General features: G+C 41.5%; 1 protein-coding gene across 1 annotated transcript in view; it reads left to right on the forward strand.

Moving 5' to 3' along the window:
- LOC116845986 overlaps positions 1-21,305 on the forward strand; it is an 83,177-nt gene that overhangs the window by 15,181 nt on the left and 46,691 nt on the right. Inside the window, exons 22-52 of the mRNA XM_032819281.1 lie at positions 122-310; positions 676-1,057; positions 1,297-1,712; positions 1,850-2,000; positions 2,083-2,335; positions 2,589-2,853; positions 2,937-3,133; positions 3,284-3,550; positions 3,632-3,887; positions 4,014-4,208; positions 4,386-4,568; positions 4,667-5,311; positions 5,573-5,774; positions 5,849-6,024; positions 6,313-6,581; positions 6,703-7,105; positions 7,375-7,614; positions 7,922-8,059; positions 8,927-9,709; positions 10,280-13,717; positions 14,772-14,915; positions 14,997-15,074; positions 15,520-15,702; positions 15,955-16,278; positions 16,423-16,803; positions 17,058-17,381; positions 17,559-17,861; positions 18,082-18,390; positions 18,522-18,836; positions 18,937-19,245; positions 20,937-21,266. Of these exons, the coding sequence (XP_032675172.1) occupies positions 122-310; positions 676-1,057; positions 1,297-1,712; positions 1,850-2,000; positions 2,083-2,335; positions 2,589-2,853; positions 2,937-3,133; positions 3,284-3,550; positions 3,632-3,887; positions 4,014-4,208; positions 4,386-4,568; positions 4,667-5,311; positions 5,573-5,774; positions 5,849-6,024; positions 6,313-6,581; positions 6,703-7,105; positions 7,375-7,614; positions 7,922-8,059; positions 8,927-9,709; positions 10,280-13,717; positions 14,772-14,915; positions 14,997-15,074; positions 15,520-15,702; positions 15,955-16,278; positions 16,423-16,803; positions 17,058-17,381; positions 17,559-17,861; positions 18,082-18,390; positions 18,522-18,836; positions 18,937-19,245; positions 20,937-21,266 (12,048 nt within the window). The remainder of the gene's footprint in view (positions 1-121; positions 311-675; positions 1,058-1,296; positions 1,713-1,849; positions 2,001-2,082; positions 2,336-2,588; positions 2,854-2,936; positions 3,134-3,283; positions 3,551-3,631; positions 3,888-4,013; positions 4,209-4,385; positions 4,569-4,666; positions 5,312-5,572; positions 5,775-5,848; positions 6,025-6,312; positions 6,582-6,702; positions 7,106-7,374; positions 7,615-7,921; positions 8,060-8,926; positions 9,710-10,279; positions 13,718-14,771; positions 14,916-14,996; positions 15,075-15,519; positions 15,703-15,954; positions 16,279-16,422; positions 16,804-17,057; positions 17,382-17,558; positions 17,862-18,081; positions 18,391-18,521; positions 18,837-18,936; positions 19,246-20,936; positions 21,267-21,305) is intronic.

The raw sequence follows: 21,305 nt of genomic DNA on the forward strand, positions 1-21,305 counted from the left end.
TTATTATTGATTGTACTAATTTTTGTGGAGTGTTAGTACAGAGAACAGAAAGTAACGTCACTTCTGTCTCGTCAAGTTGAAAAATTGCCAGTTATGGAATAAGGTTTTGTCTTTTCTCCAGCTGTGTGCCGGTCAGTCGCCGATTGCTCGGACGGAGAGAAGTGTGTTAACAGCAAGTGCATGGTATCCTGCATCACGCATTCCCAGTGTCAATTCGATCAGGCGTGTGTAAGCGGGGGATGTATCCTCGGTTGCCGCAGCAACAAAAATTGCCCAACCACCGAATCGTGTATTAACAGCAAATGTCAAGGTATGTCACTAATCAATATGTAACTTTGATTCTCGGATTAATTTAATATAGATATTCGGTAATCTTAAATAGAAGTTTGCGTTGATATATAAATCGTCATCAGCTTATCAATTGTTAAAAACTCGATTGTACATATATATTAAATATTACTATATATTATATTATACTATATTATACATATATATTAAATGTTACTATATATTATATAAATATTACTATATACCATACAAAAGTGAAATTAACAAATTGCATATGTTTTACTTACGAATCAGTGAGAGGAGACACATACTGTTGATTTCGCAGACTCTCTAGATAGCAAATCAGAAATAAATTAAACATTGCGAAATAATCTCGTGTCTTTACAGATCCTTGCGGTAGAAAAGACGCGTGTGGACCAAACGCAATCTGCAGTTGTGCGAATCATGCGATCACTTGCACCTGTCCTCTTGGCTTCCACGGTAATCCTACTCCGGAGCAAGGTTGCGTACGGATACCGAGCGCATGCGAAGCTCCGCAAGACTGTCCCAGCCAGCATCTATGCGTTGCCGGATTATGCCAGTGCCAATGCTCGGAACAGAATAACTGCGCACAAGGCGAACGTTGCAAGAATGGTATTTGCGTAAAAATATGCTACAGCGACAGCAATTGCCTGCCTGGCGAGTTGTGCATCGATGGAACATGCGAATCGGGTTGTACCTCTGACGTTGGCTGCAAACGCGACGAAGTCTGCATTAATAATAAGTGCAGGTATATGATTCTTTTGTCTGAATTTTTTCATACATAGTTCAATTCTGTGTTATTAATATTATCTTACTCCAGTAACAAAAAATTTACGTCCAGTAACAAAAAAAGAAACGACAAATATAACCTAATAATTTTTAAAATCTATTTTTAAATGATGAGTTAATGCGTAATAATTAGACATTTTTAGCACATATATATTTAGATAAATATAATGTACGTGAATTTTTTAAATCTATCTTCAGATGCAGCCACGGATTTATCGCTGGTCCTGAACATTGTCTGGATATCAACGAGTGTGAAGATTTACCCTGTCACCCGAGTGCGGAATGTATCAATCTTCATGGATCTTATCGATGCATATGTCCTCTGGGCACTGCTGGCGATCCTGTAGGAACGGGTTGTGTGCTCCCACATCAATGCACCGCACACACAGACTGTCCGGATACGCAGGCCTGCATTTACCACAACTGTTCGGATCCATGCTCCTCCGTTGATTGCGGATTGAACACGATTTGTTCAGTCTTGGATCATGTAGCCGGTTGCCAATGTCAACCTGGTTATATCGGTGACGCTTCAGGTTGCTTCAAAGTGGAGTGTCTTTCCAATAGCGACTGTCCGACGGATAAATACTGTAATCAGGAAACCAATAAGTGCAGCAGTAAGTTATCACTGAGATATTAAGAGAAATACTTATCATGCTGCATTTATTTGACATATCTTTTATTAACAATATGAAAAGGTCAAACCAGAAATGTTGTATAAAATATTCTAAATGCTGTGTTTTTTATTCGTCAGGTCCTTGCAATCAAGTAAACTGCGGATATGGTAACTGCGTGGCTATTAATCATATCAGCGTGTGCAAATGCTATCCTGGTTTTATCTTGGCCGGTGACGTCTGTGTTGATGTTAATGAATGCTTGCAGGAACCTTGCCATTCTTCAGCTATGTAAGTAGATCTTACAATTCGGGTTAATAATAAAACTTATCGATGCTTATTGCTTGCAACGAAATACTATCAAAATTCACAGATGCCATAATACGGAGGGATCGTTCGCCTGTGCTTGCCCGCATGGTCTAGTGGGAGACCCGTTCAAGACTGGCTGCAAACAGCCCGGCGATTGCTTCACGGATTCAGACTGCCCGAATTCGGCTACCTGCATCGACAACAGATGTACCAATCCATGCGATACACCGGGTATTTGCGGTAGAAACGCGGAGTGTCTTGCTCGTGATCACATACCGATCTGTAGATGTCCCGGACAGACCACGGGAAATCCGGCAGTGAGTATCAAATTTGTTTTTAAAGCTTAGATCTTGTACAATTATAGTAACATATATATCTCAGCTCAGAATAATCAATAATAACGTTTTAAAATTTGGTCTTAATTTAATAAAAATAAACAAAAGTTACGTATTCGAACTATTTTCGAACTAGTTACGAATTCGTAAATTGTTTTAAATTTCTTATATTTTCATATTCTATTTATTTAGTAGTCGATCCTATTTATTTTAAACTTGCATTTTGTATTTTTAGACGGAATGTATCCATTTGGAATGCAACTATCATAGCGACTGCAGTCAATCGGACGCATGCTTCGATCATAAATGCGTCGACCCTTGCTCGCTTTCGAATGTTTGCGGACACGGAGCCGATTGTTCCTCGCTCAATCATAGCGCGGTGTGCACCTGTCAGCCCGGCGGTACAGGCGACCCGAATCTCGGATGTACTCCTGTTCAATATTGCAAGAGTGACTCGCAGTGTGCGACCGGGTCAGCTTGCAATGGAGGTATATGCACAGGTGAGCGAAATATATAATCGATATTGGTTTTTTCGTTACGATTGCGAATTGAATGATTTATATCACGCTGTTGTAATGCGCAGCGCTCTGTGGAAGCACGAGAGACTGCATCGGTGATCAACTCTGTATCAATGGTCTCTGTCAGCCTACCTGTCGAAGTAACTCAAGCTGCCCAGAATATCAGTACTGCCATAATAACATATGTGTTCAAGAATTACGTTGTATATCAGACAACGATTGCTCATACGATGAAAAATGCATTAAGAATAATATCGGACAGGTAAACTTAACTCTTTCATTACGTACGAAAAATTTTCATATTATTGTAATATGATTATTCTTAAGTGGAAATATATTCTCGCGTTGATCTCATTGGAGCTGGTTAGTATACGATATTAATATTCTCGTAATTTTTTTGTTGATCAATCAGGCGGAGTGCCACAAAGCATGCGACCTAATACTTTGTGGCCGTAACGCCGAGTGCAAGGCTGACAATCACGCCGCCACGTGTTCCTGCAAATCCGGCTTTTTCGGAAATGCCAAAGACGACAAGATCGGCTGCCAACCGATCGAATGTGAGGCGAACAACGACTGTACTCAGGAGAAGATTTGCGATCTGCATAGATGTAGAATTGCTTGTCTGGCGCACAATCCATGCGGCACGAACGCTATTTGCACCACGGAGAAACACGTCCAGGTAATTATAATTTCATAGTTATCCAATTCTCATGTTCGTTTCTGATTCCTATGTCATGGTGATGTGCACTTTGCGATTTAGATTTGCACGTGCCAACCTGGCTACACGGGAGAACCGACGCGTGCCTGTGAACTGATCGATTATTGTGCGAATACGCCTTGCGCGCCCGGCGCGTTGTGCGAAAATTCACGCGGATACTTTAGATGTCATTGTCAACCCGGCACGGTCGGAGATGCTTATAATAGCGGCTGTCAACCGCCGGTGGAGTGTCTTCAGGATTCTGACTGCCCCTTGACTGCCAAGTGTGTCAACGTTAACAATGTACCGAAATGTTTTGGTATGTGTATCGAATTTATCGATTTAGTTTGGTTTGATGAAGAAAATGTATTGTTGAATATATTAACATATTTTTTATTTTAACTTTCGTAAGATATTTATATTTTATTTCACTTTTTTCTTTCAGATACTTGTGCACGCATCAAATGCGGTCCTAACGCAGACTGCATTGCGAAAAATCACGCCGCAAGCTGTCAATGTCGTGCCGATTACGAGGGTGATCCTAACAATTTGAGCATAGGATGTCGTCCGAAACCAGTGGTCTGCTCGTCACACATCGACTGCTCGGTCAATACTTACTGCTACGAAGGCATTTGTCGACGTAAGTAGACAGTTTTCGAAAGATTTGATTATGATGTACTTGGTGCGATAAAATATCTTTGACAGTATTTGATTATCGCCAAATACAAAATTAACTTGAAACAATCTATATGATCAATATGAGAATTGATTCTTTTACTATTTTACATTTAATAACGCAAATAACATGTCGTTCCAGCATCCTGCCAATCGGACGAGGAGTGCAACTTGTCCGACGTTTGTTTGAACGGACAATGCTTAGATCCATGCGATGTGCGGGCGGCCTGTGGCATAAATGCTGAGTGTAAAGTGCGAAGTCACATCAAACAATGCAGCTGCCCATCGGGTTTCACCGGTAACTCCGAAGTGGAGTGCGTAAGACGTGAGTATGCGATCGATTGCAAACACTTATTATCTAGACGCTTTCATAGCACTCGATGTTCTCTCGCACAAATGCTGATGAGACACTTTTACTCGCAGTACCAGTGTCCTGCCTGGGCAGCAAAGACTGTAGCGAAGGCAACACTTGCCGCGAGAACGTTTGCCTGCCGAGTTGCATCGTCGACAACGAGTGCGCGTTGAACGAGAAATGCATCGACGGCAATTGCTTGCTGACCTGCCGCTTGGACAACGATTGTTTCTTGGGTCACATCTGCCTGCACAACATGTGCTCGTTCGGCTGTCGCGCCGATGAGGACTGTAACGCGAACGAGGCGTGTCTGGGGAACAAATGTGTCAACCCGTGCGAGGCCACACCGTGCGGACCAAACGCCAAGTGCACTGTTTTCAATCAACGAGCCACGTGTTCTTGTCCTGTCGGCTTCATTCCGAACCCCACGGCCAAGGTCGCGTGCCTCAGGTCGCCTGGTCCGATCTGCCAGGCTAATCGGGACTGTGCCATAGGAACGGCCTGCATCGCTGGTGTTTGCACGGCTGTCTGCTCAACGAACGCGAACTGCTTGAGCAACGAGAGATGCGACAGCACCGGCATTTGCAAGTCACTCTGCAGACGGGACGAGGATTGCAGAAGCGGTGAGATCTGCGAGGGTCTGGTGTGCGTCGCTGGTTGCCGCGCGGACATCGAGTGTCAGGATAATTACGCGTGTATCAACAATCAGTGTACAGGTGAGAACTCGACAGCTCGTCGACATTTCTTAGTGTAAATTTTTTTTCTAAAGGACGGCACAAATTCCGAAAAGACGTATTAAAAATAATTGAAAGACATTCTACTTCTTTTCTTTTTTAAGTTTAAGTTTTTGAGTTTTTAGTAGCTTGTGTTGTCTATGTTTTTCAAAAGGAGACATCGAAGAAACACGATCGGCAAATTTACGTTCTATTTTTCTGTGTCTATTTGATTTTATATGTTGCTTGCTTTTATTTTTATAGATCCGTGCATACTGCCTGCAGCTTGTGGCGTAAACGCCAAGTGCGCAACCTTCAATCACCAAAAGATATGCACGTGTCAGCCGCCCCTGATCGGAGATTCTCGCATTGGGTGCAAGCAGGCGTTCCTTTCTTGCTCATCGGACCTGGAATGTTCACCTGGACAGATCTGTTACGGTAGATCGTGTTATTCCACATGCAGAAGGTGAGAATTCTTGAGTGTGAATTCATTGCTATCATGATGTTATACAATTACGTTACATAATTATATCCTTTCAGCGACGCAAATTGTTTGAGCGACGAACGGTGCGACGGTGGCATTTGTAAGGCGATATGCAACAGCGACGACCACTGTGTTGCAAACCAGATATGTCACAATCGCATGTGCGACATTGGATGTCGTAGTGATAACACATGCCCGAGTGACGAGTCCTGCATCAATAATCAATGCAGAAGTAAGTATAATCCCTTAAATCGCAGCAAGAAGCAACTAGAAGTGCGTTAAGAGATTATTTTTTTAATTGTAATATTGGATTCTCGATACTACATATACAAGAGAAGAATCAGAATATATATTTTTTAATATTTTTTTCAGTTTCATTTAATAAATTACACTATCCTTAATTTTTAATTAATTGAGATAAATTTAATTCTCCCAATTTAATTAAACTGATCTTTAAATTTTGTTTAAATTTTAATTAATTGAAATTAATCAATTAACGATATACATCGCACTTCTTCAGGTCCGTGCGAAGGCGGTAAAGCGTGCGGAGAGTGCGCCGGCTGTCGGGTGGTCAATCACGTAGCTCAATGCAACTGTCCAGCTAATTATTACGGCAATGCGTTGATTAATTGCGCGAAGACTATGATTCCTTGCGACGGCTCGTGCGAGTGTGACGAAATCGGTTTCTGTACCACCAGCTGCCACCATCAGGATCACTGCTCTTGCGGAGAGATCTGTCATAATGGAAAGTGCCGCATCAAGTGTGACATTAACAACGCGTGCCCGAAGGTAAGTTCTAAAAATCGAATCTGTCTTCTGCTATCGATAATGATGTTCCAAATAAATTAAATTCGTATATACAATGTCATAATTAATTAATATAATTTTTCGTACGTTCGAATGTTTTCAGGGCTACGTATGCGATGGAGGCTTATGTCTGATCGGCTGTCGCACTCATTCCGACTGTCCAGCATCGTTGTCATGCACGAACGGTCAATGTGAGGATCCATGTTCCGCTCATGGATCACCCTGCGGAATAAACGCCCTTTGTCGTGTCTCCAATCATCGTGCGGTGTGCTTATGTCCGGAAGGCTACCAGGGCGAGCCGAGCCAAGAATGCTACCAGCTGGAATGTCACTACGACGACGATTGCGAGCCGAACAAACGTTGCAGCGAATACGGAGTTTGCACGAATCCGTGCTTGCAGCACAGCGTCTGCGGATTCAATGCGCAATGTCGGGTGATTAATAGGAAGGCGCAGTGCTCTTGCCCACCGGGACACGTTGGCAACCCAAAGATCAACTGCAAAAAAGGTAAATTTGTTATATTTGTGCATAGAATACGTCCTTTAAAAAACTCAAAAGATTGTTAAGCAATTCTGAATTAAATACTTCACATACATATAATTAAAATTAAAATACTTCGAAATTAAAAATTAAAATAATTGAAGATTAAGTGTTGAAGAATTCAAGACATTATTATTAGAAATGATGAAAGCACTTGAAAGAGTGATTCGCTAATAGTGGCTAATATATTTCTCTATACGATAATTAATTTATGTGTGTACTTTGAATGTTTTCAGGTGGAGACGAATGTCTACGAAGACCTTGTGGTATCAACGCTAAATGTCGAGAAACTGTGAGCGGTTTCGAATGCACCTGTGACCCGGGATGCCACGGCGATCCGCATCAGGCGTGCCTCTGCGACGGCGATCTCTGCAAGGACACTCGTTGCGGTATCAACGCAGCCTGTCGTATTTACAAGAATCAACCGCAGTGTTATTGCCCGCCGAATAATCCATCAGGCGATCCAATGCACGCATGTAAGTTTTAGTAATTACTCTTTTGTATCGAGCGATGAATCTGAGGTATAAGCGAACAAAAAAAAAATGTCGCGGCAAATGCTGATTGCTCGCGATAGAAATCGTGAAAGTCTCGTGTCCTTTATTAAAATTAATGAAACGAGATGTTAAATAAATTGAATTTTATTTTTCGAGATTTCCCATGTTGCTGCTTTTATTTAAAAAATTCATGGAACTTGTATTCAATATCATGATGAAATGTCAAGTTTAACATTTATCGCTTGTCTTTCCAATTGTTACCGTCATTATTAATAATTTGTCGATACAGGTAGTTCAGATAGAGATTTTGGTGACTGTCGAATAAACGGTTGCGGACAAAATGCCGAGTGTATTAGGGACGGGGCTATATTTGTCTGCCGATGTCCACCAGGTACCAGCGGCTCGCCGGATATCGAGTGTACGACAGGTAGGGAAATAGAGCCTACTAACTTTTTAACCGAGCAGGTTGATTAATTTTATGTACAGCATTTGTGACTAGCGAGCAATACTGACAATCACAGGAACATGGTCCGTAGAATAACCATGTCGTCTAGTAGGATTTGAATAATACATAGATGTATTGTTAATCGAGTGAAGTCGTTAACATCGAGAGACAGATGTGATTGGAGCAGTATATCGCCATGACAATGGATTTTTTACATATTTACCCACAGCAAAGTCAACATATTACCTGTACATATATACAATATAGGCATACTGTACATAAATTTGATGAGAGAAAAAGGAGAGAACACATGTCACACATATCTCACACATAACTTCATATGTAGAATGTTTATTTCAGTATCCAATCTGTCTAAGAAGGAATAACAAAGATACACTCATTGCCAAATAGTGCCACTTGAATACAAGGAGGTACACAGTCGACCATCATACAGTTTACCGTCTCATAATTTAGGATTAATACAGATTGGGAACTGCGAAAGGGACATTCTCATATACCCATGCTTGATATTTGCTGATATTCACGGGTTGTTATTTCCTCCTTATTTCTGAAATCTGTGGGGGCTTGTGTTGTAAATATCGCTGCTTGCCGTTGTTTATTTCTCTGAGAAGATATCTGATGTTGAGAAAAAGAGTGTAAAGTCGTTCTCTATACTTCTTCACAGAGCCTACCCTACTTTCATCATAAATACAAAGCATGTGGTTTATGTTATTTGTGAGAAAGTTTCTTTTCACAGTTCTTATAAATGCTTTTTTCTTTTTTTTTCCTGTCCCACCCACGACCCACCGACTCTACACCGTTGAACACCACTACTATCGCGACCGATAGAGCGCGAATGCACCAGCGACTTAGAGTGCCCCAATGAAAAAGCCTGCATAAATCTACAATGTCTGGATCCGTGCGCGCTACGCGGTGCCTGTGGGATCAATGCTCTGTGCCGAGTGGTTCTGCACAAGCCGCGTTGCTCATGCTCGCAGTGTTATATCGGTATGCCCCATACGGCCTGCCATCCAGATTCCAAATGCGACACGAATTCCCAACCTACGCCAAGCATCGGTTGTTCCTCCGACCACGACTGTCCGGAGAGTCTCTCCTGCCACTCTCAGACAGGCGAGTGCCGCGACCCGTGTTTGAGTTCTCGGTATAACTGCGAGGTCAACAAGAGGTGTCAGGTGCGAAATCACAAGCCTATGTGCGTTTGCAAATACGGCTTCGTAGTCAACGAGGTCGGGGAGTTGACCTGCGCTCCTGACACGCTCACCTGCTCGAGGGACTTCGATTGCCCCTCGAACGCAGCGTGCGTCAACGGCAAATGTCAAAATCCCTGTAACGTACGAAACAAAAAACCGTGTCCGGCCGATAAAACCTGCGATGTCCTGGACCACCGTCCCGTGTGCATTTGCACCAAAAACTGCAATCCTTCCCTCTCCATTTGCCTGCGAGACAGTGGCTGCTCTCCAGACTTGGCGTGCCGCAACTATCGCTGCGTGGACCCATGCAGAAACTCTACCTGTCCGGCTGATGCCCCCTGTTACGTGGAGGAGCACAAGCCTATCTGCAAGTTCTGTCCCCCCGGCTTTGTGCCAGATACTAAATACGGATGCATGAAAGGTAAACAACATTTCTCAGAAGACTATCTGAGTCTTGTCATTTCTCATAGCCGTTACCACGTCTTTACATTGCCTGGCCTTACACGAGACATACGATTGCTATTTTCAGGTTTCCGATCGTCCAGACAGCAGAATGTCCATCGAGCTTTGTTACTGCCGTCGATTATGTACACGAATTGATCGCTTTCGCGAATCGCTAGTCTGTTCGCGAACAATTAATCGGGAAACTCTCTTTAACGGCAGTCGCGATTAGATGCATTTATTCTTGTTCTGTTGTCTGAACGCGTATTTCAGGTTCCAAGTTACAGATACAAATCTCCCACGCCCCCTAAACTCCCGCTCTACTCTGCCGGTCTCCTCACTACTGAAGGATTTTTTTTCCGTTACATCTGTCTCTGTAAAAACCTAATAATGTTTCTTATAATCAGCTTACCTATTATGCAAGCATGCTTACTATTAATTCGTAGCGATTGATATAAACTGTATTATCTGTAGCATAGCCTAATCTGAGTCGCTTCCTGATTTCAGTTTTGATACTTTATCAGTTATTATGTTTACGTTGTATCCGCAGCAGTTCTTCACCCCATGCCCAAGCCGGCTTGCGAGTCCGATGATGACTGCAGCGACGCAGAAGCCTGTGTCGATAGCTCCTGCGTTGATCCTTGTATCAACGGGTGTCAACTGACAGTTCAATGTCGAGTCAAAGCGCACAGGCCTATTTGCGGTTGCGATCCTAATGACGAAACTTGCTTAACTAACGGCACGACGACGTTGCGTCCTACAGATTCAGACCACACTTTCGAGACTATCGATACCACCACGTTACAGACCACAGCAACTGTCAGTACTTTGTCGCCAATGTCGACTATTCTCACTACGGAGATGTCAACAGTTGCGTACACAGAGGAAAGTACAGTTCCCCCAACTGAAATCACTCAAACTTTATTGGACAATGTTACTGTCGAAACAACACGCGAATCGGACATAACTACCGTATCGACAGAGACCACTACCGAATCTCCGGGTACTACAACGACTGTATTTTCGATATCGAGTACAACTGAGCTCAATATTTCAAGTGGTACGACAAATATTGATTTTGAGAACGTTACATCCAGTACATTTGGAAGTACTGATTTCGTCGAGACTACCTCGACGGAATATACGACTCGTATGATCACGTCCGGAACTGAATTTACAACTGCCTCTGTTACTCCAACTATGTATAGTACGGAAGAAATTATTACGGAAAATGTACCTTCCTCTACTGCAACTGCGACAACGGAGAAGGAATTAGAATTTGAGCATAGAGAAAACGCCACGACAACCGAAATACCCGAGACAACTACTGTTTTGGTTAATGTCACCGTCACTTCCCCAATTACATCCATGTCTACTGAGATTACTACTGAAAACATCATTGACACCACCGTTCCACGCAAAGATCTTGAAACAACGACAGTTTCTCTAGGTGTAAGTGAAATTACGGAAGTTCCTGAGAACGTAATTACAGTTCCTACTACAGAAGTTCCTGCTGTAAATGTTGAAGAGATTACAACGGTAGCGACGACTACACAACAGTATTTTACTACTACGGAGTCTAGAGAATTAACGGTAAAGCCTTTAGAAGAGATCACTGAACCGCATATGGAGAGCACCACAACACTCCTCACTCAGGAGAGTCATACGGTGTCATCTCCGAGCACCTTAGAACACACTGAAACTTCCACGATATATATCGAACACGATACTGCCAAAGAGACTACTCAAGAGTCGAGCACTGCCGAAACTGCTCTGCCACGTACGACTGAGCCGTACATAAAAGACACTACTCCATTGTCTCTGATCACCTCCGAATCTCCTACACTTACGACAAATGTATCGGTTACCGATAACATCAGTACTTCTCACGAAAGCACTGATATCTTCACCACGCAGGAATCCTCTACTACCGAACAATACACTACACTTCACCGTTCGACAGAAGAATACTCTACAGAACAGATCGGTACGTCGGAACAACCTACAGAACGATACACCACCACGAGCCAGTACACTACGTCCGAGCAATCTACAGGCAAAATCTCTACTACGGAACTTTACAGTACATCTGGATATTTTACAGAAGGTTATTCTACTACAGAACAGGGTTTTACGTCAGAATCACATACTGTAGCTGAGCAATCTACAGACCGATACAGTACTCCCGAATATTCCACAGAAGAATATTTTACCACACAACAGCCTACAGAACAGTATACTACTTCGAAACAGTACACTACGACTGAACAGTCTGGCGAACAAATCTCCACTACAGAATATCAGAGTATACCTGAATATTCTACAAAAGAATACTCCACTACGGAAGAATTTAAGACAACAGAACAGACTACAGAACGATACACTACACTCGAACAATCTACAGAACATACTTCAACCACAGAACAATACAGCACTCCGAAATATTCTACAACAGAACAGTTCAGTACATCGCAACAACCTACAGAACAATATATTACTTTGAAACAATATACTACGACTGAACAGGTTGGCGAACGGATTTCTACTACAGAATATCAGAGTACACCTGAATATTCTACAAAAGAATACTCCACTACGGAAGAATTTAAGACAACAGAACGATATACTACACTCGAACAATCTACAGAACTTACTTCAACCACAGAACAATACAGCACTCCGAAATATTCTACAACAGAACAGTTCAGTACATCGCAACAGCCTACAGAACAATATACTACTTTGAAACAATATACTACGACTGAACAGGTTGGCGAACGGATTTCTACTGCAGAATATCAGAGTACACCTGAATATTCTACAAAAGAATACTCCACTACGGAAGAATTTAAGACAACAGAACGATATACTACACTCGAACAATCTACAGAACTTACTTCAACCACAGAACAATACAGCACTCCGAAATATTCTACAACAGAACAGTTCAGTACATCGCAACAGCCTACAGAACAATATACTACTTTGAAACAATACACTACGACTGAACAGGTTGGCGAACGGACTACTACAGAATATCAGGGTACACCTGAATATTCTACAAAAGAATATACCACTACGGAAGAATTTAAGACAACGGAGAGGACTACAGAACGGTACACTACACTCGAACAATCTACGGAATATATCTCGACCACGGAACCATATAGCACTCCGAAATATTCTACAGAAGAATATTCTACAACAGAACAGTTTACTACATCACAACAGCCTACGGAACAGTACACTACGACTGAACAGGTTGAAGAACGAATTTCTACTACAGAATATCAGGGTACATCCGAATATTCTACAAAAGAATATTCTACTACGGAAGAATCTAAGACAACAGAACAGACTACAGAACGATACACTACGCTTCAACAATCCACGGAACATATTTCGACCACGGAACAATATGGCACTCCGGAATATTCTACGGAACAATATTCTACAACAGAACAGTACGCTACTCCGAAGCCGTACACGACAACCGGACAATCTAGAGAACAGGTCTCTACTACGGAACCTTACAGTACATCTGAATATCCCACAGAAGGGTACTCCACCACAGAACAGCACATCACATCTACGCAATCGTCCTTCACTACTATGCACAGCACAACTGAATATTCTACAGAAGAGCTTTCTACTGTGGTACAACAATTCGCTACGTCCGAACAATCCACAGAGCAATATACAACAACGGGACAGAGTATTCCAACGGAATATTCCACAACAGAACAATTTACGACAGAGGAATATTCCACAACTCCCGTACAGGTTATCCGGAATGAAACAGACATGATCTGCGATGTGGATAGCGACTGCACCGAATGCGAGAGTTGCATCGACCGTCTGTGTCACAATCCTTGTAAAACTGGTAAACCCTGCCCAGAGAACGTAATATGCGACGTTACGAATCATCGGCCTGTGTGCTTAGACTCAAGTATCGAGCGCAGTACGTCTAATTGTAGCATACTCCCAGGTAAAGATCTTTCTTGTCGGGAGTTTCGTATAATTGTCGTATATCATTTCATGTCACTGATGTGTTCTCTACAAGCTTTCTCCAGTGTGAGCCCGGTAATCGTCATATATCCAGATGAAAATTGGAGGCAACCAATTCTGGAGAGTGTGAAACATTGCTTGACGAGCGATCGGTCATACCACAGAATAGCTCGTCCGTATATCGAATCCACAACACGAAAATGCCGTTGATATCACGAGGGCAATTCACAAATCGAACACTTGTCTGTTCCTACGGTGATCGTGCCGGAAACTGTCGCCAGACAGTTGTATACCGACTTCCCAAATGCAGACAAAGGACTGCTGCATTAGCGCTCTTCGCATGATGTAAATTAACGCCTGTGCACGAACTTCTCTCAGAGCTTCTGAACATATCTAACACATTTAGGACTGCGATTTCTCACAATTGTCCACTCACGAGAGAAATTATCTTTTGTGTAGAACATGGCGATATCACACACGATGTTGTCGCGGCTACAAGGAAGACTTGTCCATAATACGCGGAGTAAGCTTGGCGTAAATTGGAGTAAAAATCAATTTATTTCTTACTCCACACACACACATGCACACAACTTGTACCAAGCTTACGCTGCATATTGTAGACAAGCTTAGAAACTCTCGTCACGTAAAATTCGTGTCGAGATAAAACAATGACAAACGATAATTTCGCCTGGTGATAGACTCACATCAATGTCTCTTACTTAGCTACTAGGCTTGACACATGTAACACGAATATCACTATATGTCTTACAAGTTAAGGGAATAAGTATGTACAATCATTCGTGTTCATATTTATGTATCGCACTGGCCTCTGTGATAGATTTAAGTGAAGTTCACGTTGTTGTAAAGTGTACATTGTTTTTTTAAGCCGCCGTTGTTCATAAAGCATACCAAGGCGGCGGGTAAAGATTAGGTCAGATTAGATTTTCTGTTGCAACATATAGTAAAGTTTAACATTCCATGCTTTTATCACTCATCACGTTATTCCGACATCTAATGCGCGTTTGTTTCATTAGACGTGAAATGCACAACACACAGCGACTGCCCCGTTCAACTTGCGTGCGTGAATCAACAATGCCTGAATCCTTGCACCTTGGGCAACCCATGCGACTTCATCGAGGTGTGTCATGTCCAAGATCACAGACCAGTTTGTGTCAAATGTAAGTTTTGGCGATTTAATCGAATAGTTACTGAGATAAATAAAAAAAAAGACAAGGTTCTTATTCTTATATTGCTTTCAGTGGATACTAACGAAGCAGAATGTCCTTATTGTCCACCTGGTATGCAGTGCGACCCAACGACAAACACCTGCGTCAAAGGTTCGTACGCTCGCCAGCACTGCGCTTGGTCTCATCTGATCTTAATTTCAGTTCTTTATAGCCGTCGACAGACGTGTACATATGTATGTACTGTACATATCTCACGTACATCTTCCGCAAATTATACTCCTGTTTACACAAAGCACAAAATATTCAATACTATTACAACTGTCGCGCATGATCACGAAGATATATCCTTTGCAGACGTTTATATCTTCCCGAAATGTTATCTCTTTGAATATACACATTCCTCCTGTTCGGAAGAGCGTTTCTCTCCCGAGACATTAGCAGTCTGTATACTTTTCGCACTTTTACGCAACAATGCTGCAATCGGAAACAGAAAATCACAGATGCTACGCAACGAGAAATTCTTTTTACCTCAAATCTCATATTCGTGCACACTACACTTCCTGGGGCTACATGGGCTTTCTCACTCTTTCTCTAGCGGGTTGCACTAGCAACAGGGATTGCCCTTTGACAGAGGCGTGCATTGGGCATACTTGTCAAGAGCCATGTCTAGTTCGGAATCCTTGCGCGGAACATGCTATTTGTATTAATACGAATCATGGAGCAGACTGCAGCTGCGAGGAAGACTACCACGGAAACGGATTCTCCTATTGCGATTTGCGTAAGTTCTAGCAATATCATACTCTTATATTACAATATATAATAAAATTTATGATAAAATAACATGATAAATAACTTTTTTGGATTTTATTTGAAATAATAGATCGATGTGAAGATTTGTGATACAAGTCATTAATGGTGCATATAGAATCGCGAGTAAAACATTGCAGTAAATTTTAGAATTTCGTAGTTTGATGGAAAATTAATTAGAAATTTATAAATAGATTTATATTAATGTGTTCTATGATTTCAGTAGAAGAAGGCAAAAATATTTGTCAATACAACGAAGACTGTCCTCCGAATAAGTACTGCGATCGACTCAACAGAGAGTGCATCAATCCTTGCGCCGAATATGACTGCGGAGAAAACGCAAAGTGCACATCCAGTAACCGCGAAGCGCAGTGCATTTGTCTACCAGGATACCAAGGGAATCCTCACATCAGCTGCCAGGAGATACTGACTTCCGATCCTTGCGTTCCGAATCCGTGTGGTCTCAACGCGTTATGCGAGAACGACAATGGAAATCCAGTCTGTTTTTGTCCGAAAGGTCTAACCGGCAGTCCGTTCGAGCAATGCAGTATGTACACATTTTTATACAATTATCTATGTAGGATATATTATTTAAGAAATTATTTCTCAAGGTATAAATTTAAATGACTCAGCTCGCGTGTAAAGTTTAAAGAGAACTACTTTCTGATCGTCTAATAAATTGTCACATTAGTTCCAGAAGGCGACCAGTGCGAGGGCAATCCGTGTGGCATTAACTCGGGATGCCGAGTGGTGGGCGGACAGGTGAAGTGCTTCTGTTTGCCAGGATACGAGGGAAACCCGCCGGTTTCTCCTTGCGTACTACCCAGCACTTCCTGCGATCCTTCTCCATGCGGCCCCAATACCCGCTGTACTGTGTTGAGCAATGGCTTCGCGAAATGCACCTGTCTGACAGGATACATCGAGAGTCCTAACACGATCAGGGGATGTGTGCCCAAAGCCGACCAGTGCGAATCTAATCCTTGCGGTTCCGGAGCGGCATGTAACAGCACGAGAGTACCACCTTGCTACTGCCCGGATCTCATGGTCGGAAACCCGTACAAGAGTTGCGGAGGTAATAATCATCAGTGCTTATACATAGCTAAAGAAATTTAGATTTTTAATTTTATTAATTATGCTCTTTTATTTTATTGCTTGTTATCTGTATTGATATATTTGTTTTTCTCTCTTATCATTTTTAATTTATTTTTCATCCAGTTTTGTATCCAGTTATAATATTTTACAATTTTAGATTAACTTTCCATAATGAGCAATAACAGTAATTAAGAAGGCTGACGATTAATGATAACGAAATTTTATTAATTACAGTGCGACCATCTGAACCATATGATCCTTGCTTATTGTCACCTTGCGGCAAGAACGCTATTTGCACCTCGTTCGATGGTGTGGCTAAATGTGCATGCATACCACCATTCGTCGGCAATCCCTACATGGACGGCTGCGAAGCTGAATGCATTGTTAATCACGACTGCGAGAGTCATTTGGCCTGCTTCAATCAGCATTGCAGAGATCCGTGTCCAGGAGTATGCGGCGCTAATGCGCGTTGCGAGGTCGTCGATCATCTTCCAATGTGTTCCTGCTTACCAGGATACACCGGGGATCCGTTCAGATCCTGCAAAGTGGAAAAGCCTTGTACGTAAATATTTTTCGGTCTAAACATCTCTTTACATTTTTTATTTCTTAAATATTCTTTTTTTAATCTGAATCGTGCAAATTTACCATATAAAGAAAAGGATTTTCTGGGTAAATTGAATAATGATAATGTAGCGACGCTTCGAAAAATTAATTCAGTCGTATTTTTCATAGCAGTGCCAGATCAGAATTCGTGCATGCCATCACCGTGCGGCCCACACAGCATCTGCCGTGTAATGAACGACCGTGCAGTATGCTCCTGCAGTCCGGGTTATCAAGGCACACCTCCACATTGTCGTCCCGAATGTCTCGTCAGCACGGAATGCCCAACTCATTTAGCTTGCATCAATCAAAAGTGTAACGATCCTTGTCCAGGCTTGTGCGGCTCGAATGCTCATTGTCAAGTCCTCAATCACAACCCTATCTGTAGTTGTCCTCGTCAGTACGTCGGCGATCCATTCACTCAATGCACCAAGGAAGGTAATGTATTCATCGATCATATTTAATAATTTAGCCATTAACAATATATGAGTTTCATTTTTTGTAAGTGGAAATAGAATAGAATTAAAAGAAATTGCCAAGATATAAACTTCTCTTACAAATTGAATAAATAATACACTAAATATTGTCAAGTACTTTTCTTAAGTTTGTAAGCGAATATTTTCAAAATGTCTCTAACACGAAATTGTATTGTTTTCAGAACCTTTACCTCCAACTAAGAATCCTTGCTTGCCATCGCCTTGCGGATCTAACGCGGATTGTCGTGTCCAAGAAGACCATCCAATTTGCACGTGTATCAGCGGTATGTTTGGGGCACCACCGAATTGTAGACCGGAGTGCGTGATCGATCAAGACTGCGCTAGTTCCTTATCATGTATCCAGAAGAAATGTCTGGACCCGTGCATTGGATCCTGCGGATTCAATACAAATTGCACTGTGCAAAATCACCGACCTATGTGCTATTGCTACGACGGTTACGAGGGAGATCCTTTCTCAGGTTGTGCCAAAGGTAAGATTTTAACAATTCACACTATATATATTGAAGGTGTCTTTTAAATAAAATTTGCTACAGTAGTGTTTGGGTGTCTCATCATTTTTTTGTAATTCGCATACTTTGAACGATCATTTTTTGCTTTACAGTCGTCTTCCCAGTGCAAATGCCATGCGATCCTTCGCCGTGCGGCGCGAACGCCGTGTGCAAAGAACGCAATGGCGCGGGCTCTTGCACTTGTTTACCCGATTACACCGGCGATCCATACGAGGGTTGTCGACCAGAGTGCGTGCAAAACTCGGATTGCGCTCACACGAAAGCCTGCATCAATAATAAATGCAAGGATCCGTGCATAGGAGCGTGCGGGATCAACGCGCAGTGCCAAGTTTATAATCACCAGCCGTCGTGCAGTTGCCTTTCCGGTTACACCGGAGATCCTCTTAAATCTTGTCACGTGCCGATAGGTATGTACGCTCACGATATTCCTGTGACATCTTCGACGTTGCTGCCATGAGCAAACGGATTTTTGACGAATGTGTTGAAACACGATTTATCTTTTCGCAGAGCCTCCAGTACCGGACAATACGTGCCAACCGTCTCCCTGTGGACCATATAGCAACTGTCGTGTTATCGACAATCACGCGGTCTGCTCTTGCCAGCCTAATTACATCGGCAGCCCACCGTCTTGTCGGCCGGAATGCGTAGTCAGCACGGATTGTGGCGCAAACGCGGCCTGTATCAATCAGAGATGTAAGGATCCATGTCCAGGCACGTGTGGCGTGAATGCAGAGTGCCGAGTGATCAATCATAATCCAGTTTGCATTTGCGCGATCGGCTACAGCGGCGATCCGTTCTTCGGATGTGTTAAAGAGGGTAAGTCTTAAAGTCTACAACCACTACTTCATAATTTTTTTTTCCTCATAGTCTAGTCAAAATTATTTACATTGTCGAGGTGATCTTCGAGAGCTATAGCTACTTTCTTCCTCTTGTCTCTTCTGTTTAAGCGTGCGACTGATAGTCGCTGCGTTCCTCAGGTTCGTCAACTACATAAGAGACCAGCGGGATTCCCATAATTTCTGAAAAATTCTTATTACACGTGTTATTTTTATATAATATATATATATATATATATATATATATATATATATTTACTATATTTATATTATTATAATTGAGACAATAGAACACTAGTTCCAATAAGAACTTTTCAGAAATTAAGGAGAATCTCGTAGGTCTTATAAAATTGACACTCCTGAATCTAAGCGCTACGACTGTCAGTTGTGAGGCTTGATGGATTAGCGAAGGAAATAAAAGAAAGAAAGAAAATATAGATCTCGAAAATTATCTCAAAAATACAATTAATCTAAACACTTACAATTAAACCTACCCAAGAGTTACACTCCGATTCCTTTCTAATTTGGCACAAATGTAGTACAAAAAATATTTAGGTCATATTTTTTTCATTTCAACCGACTTTGAGTTTCACGAGCAGTTTATAGCTGTTTAATGTCCTCATTCCTATCATCAACAAGTGCAACAAAAATGCATAAGAAATAAAATTGAATACAAGATATAGATGTTTGCGGTTTGCTGATTATAAATATGAAGTCAAATACGTAAAATTATTTGTATAAATAACAAATGTTTAACAAAACATGTAAAAAGTTGAAAAAAATTATTTATACAAATAATTTCTTGGCTTGGCCGAGATTCGAACCATTTTTGACTAATTTGGCATAGATTTGAAATATTTCGGTGGAATCTTGACTAAAAAGATTTAGAATGGCTCATATCTCAGCTGATTTTGTTAAAATTTTAATTAAAATTGCCAGATTTGTTCTGGTTCGGTCGAGATTTGAATCATTTTAATTTAGCACGTATTTAAAATATTTCGGCTGGAATCTCGACTAAAAAAATTTTGAATGATTTGTGTCTCACCTATGGCAATTTTGTTAAAATTATTTAACTATATTTTGTGTTCAATTTTTTTCTTATGCATTTTTGTTATATTTGTTGATAATTGAAGTGAGAACATTAAAAAACTATAAACTGCCCGTGAGACTCAAAGTGGGAATCAAAATGGAAAAATATAACCTAAATATTTTTTGTATTTCTACATTTGTGCCAAATTAGGAAGAAATCGGAGTGTACTTTTTGGGTAGGTTTGCTTGTGTGTTAGATACTCAACTTATATATATAATATAATATCATATATTAAAACATTTATACAGACTTTATGTTTTCTTTAATTTGTGCAAATCTTGACAAATAATGTCGATAAAATGCAAAAGTATTTTATTTCGTACTATTCACTTGGGATAATATTTTAAATATTTAAAAAGAGGTATAAAAAAATTTGCGTAGAGTAATTAGTAGTAATTAACCATTCGAGTCATTGAATGAAATATTATGCTTTACATCAAGCATCTTCACAATTTTGTTTACAAGATTAGAAGAATAATATTTGTATCACTGTGATTTGTTTGTGATGGCTTGTAATTAAAAATCTGTTACCTAATCGTGATAGAAATGTCACGTTGAAATCTCGATACGTCGATTTCCAGTAGAGATAACATCAACACCAAAACCAAGTGGCAATCCGTGCATCCCATCGCCGTGCGGGCCGAACTCCCAGTGTCGAGTAATCGACGGCTTCCCAGCATGCTCGTGTTTGCCAAATTACGTGGGTCGCCCACCGAATTGTCGTCCCGAATGTGTCATAAACGAGGGATGTCCTGGCAATTTGGCCTGTCAAAACGAACAGTGCGTCGACCCGTGCCCAGGCTCCTGCGGCGTGAATACCAACTGCAACGTCGTCAAGCACAATCCTGTTTGTATATGCAACGAAGGTTACACGGGCAACCCCTTCACGGAGTGCACACCCATCATGGATGGTACGTCTCTTCTTCGTTATTAAAATTTCCCAAGACATT

This window comes from Odontomachus brunneus, unplaced genomic scaffold (assembly GCF_010583005.1).
Source record: "Odontomachus brunneus isolate Ranch 3 - 2012 unplaced genomic scaffold, Obru_v1 Obru_scaffold_059, whole genome shotgun sequence".
Taxonomy (NCBI): Eukaryota; Metazoa; Arthropoda; class Insecta; order Hymenoptera; family Formicidae; genus Odontomachus; species Odontomachus brunneus.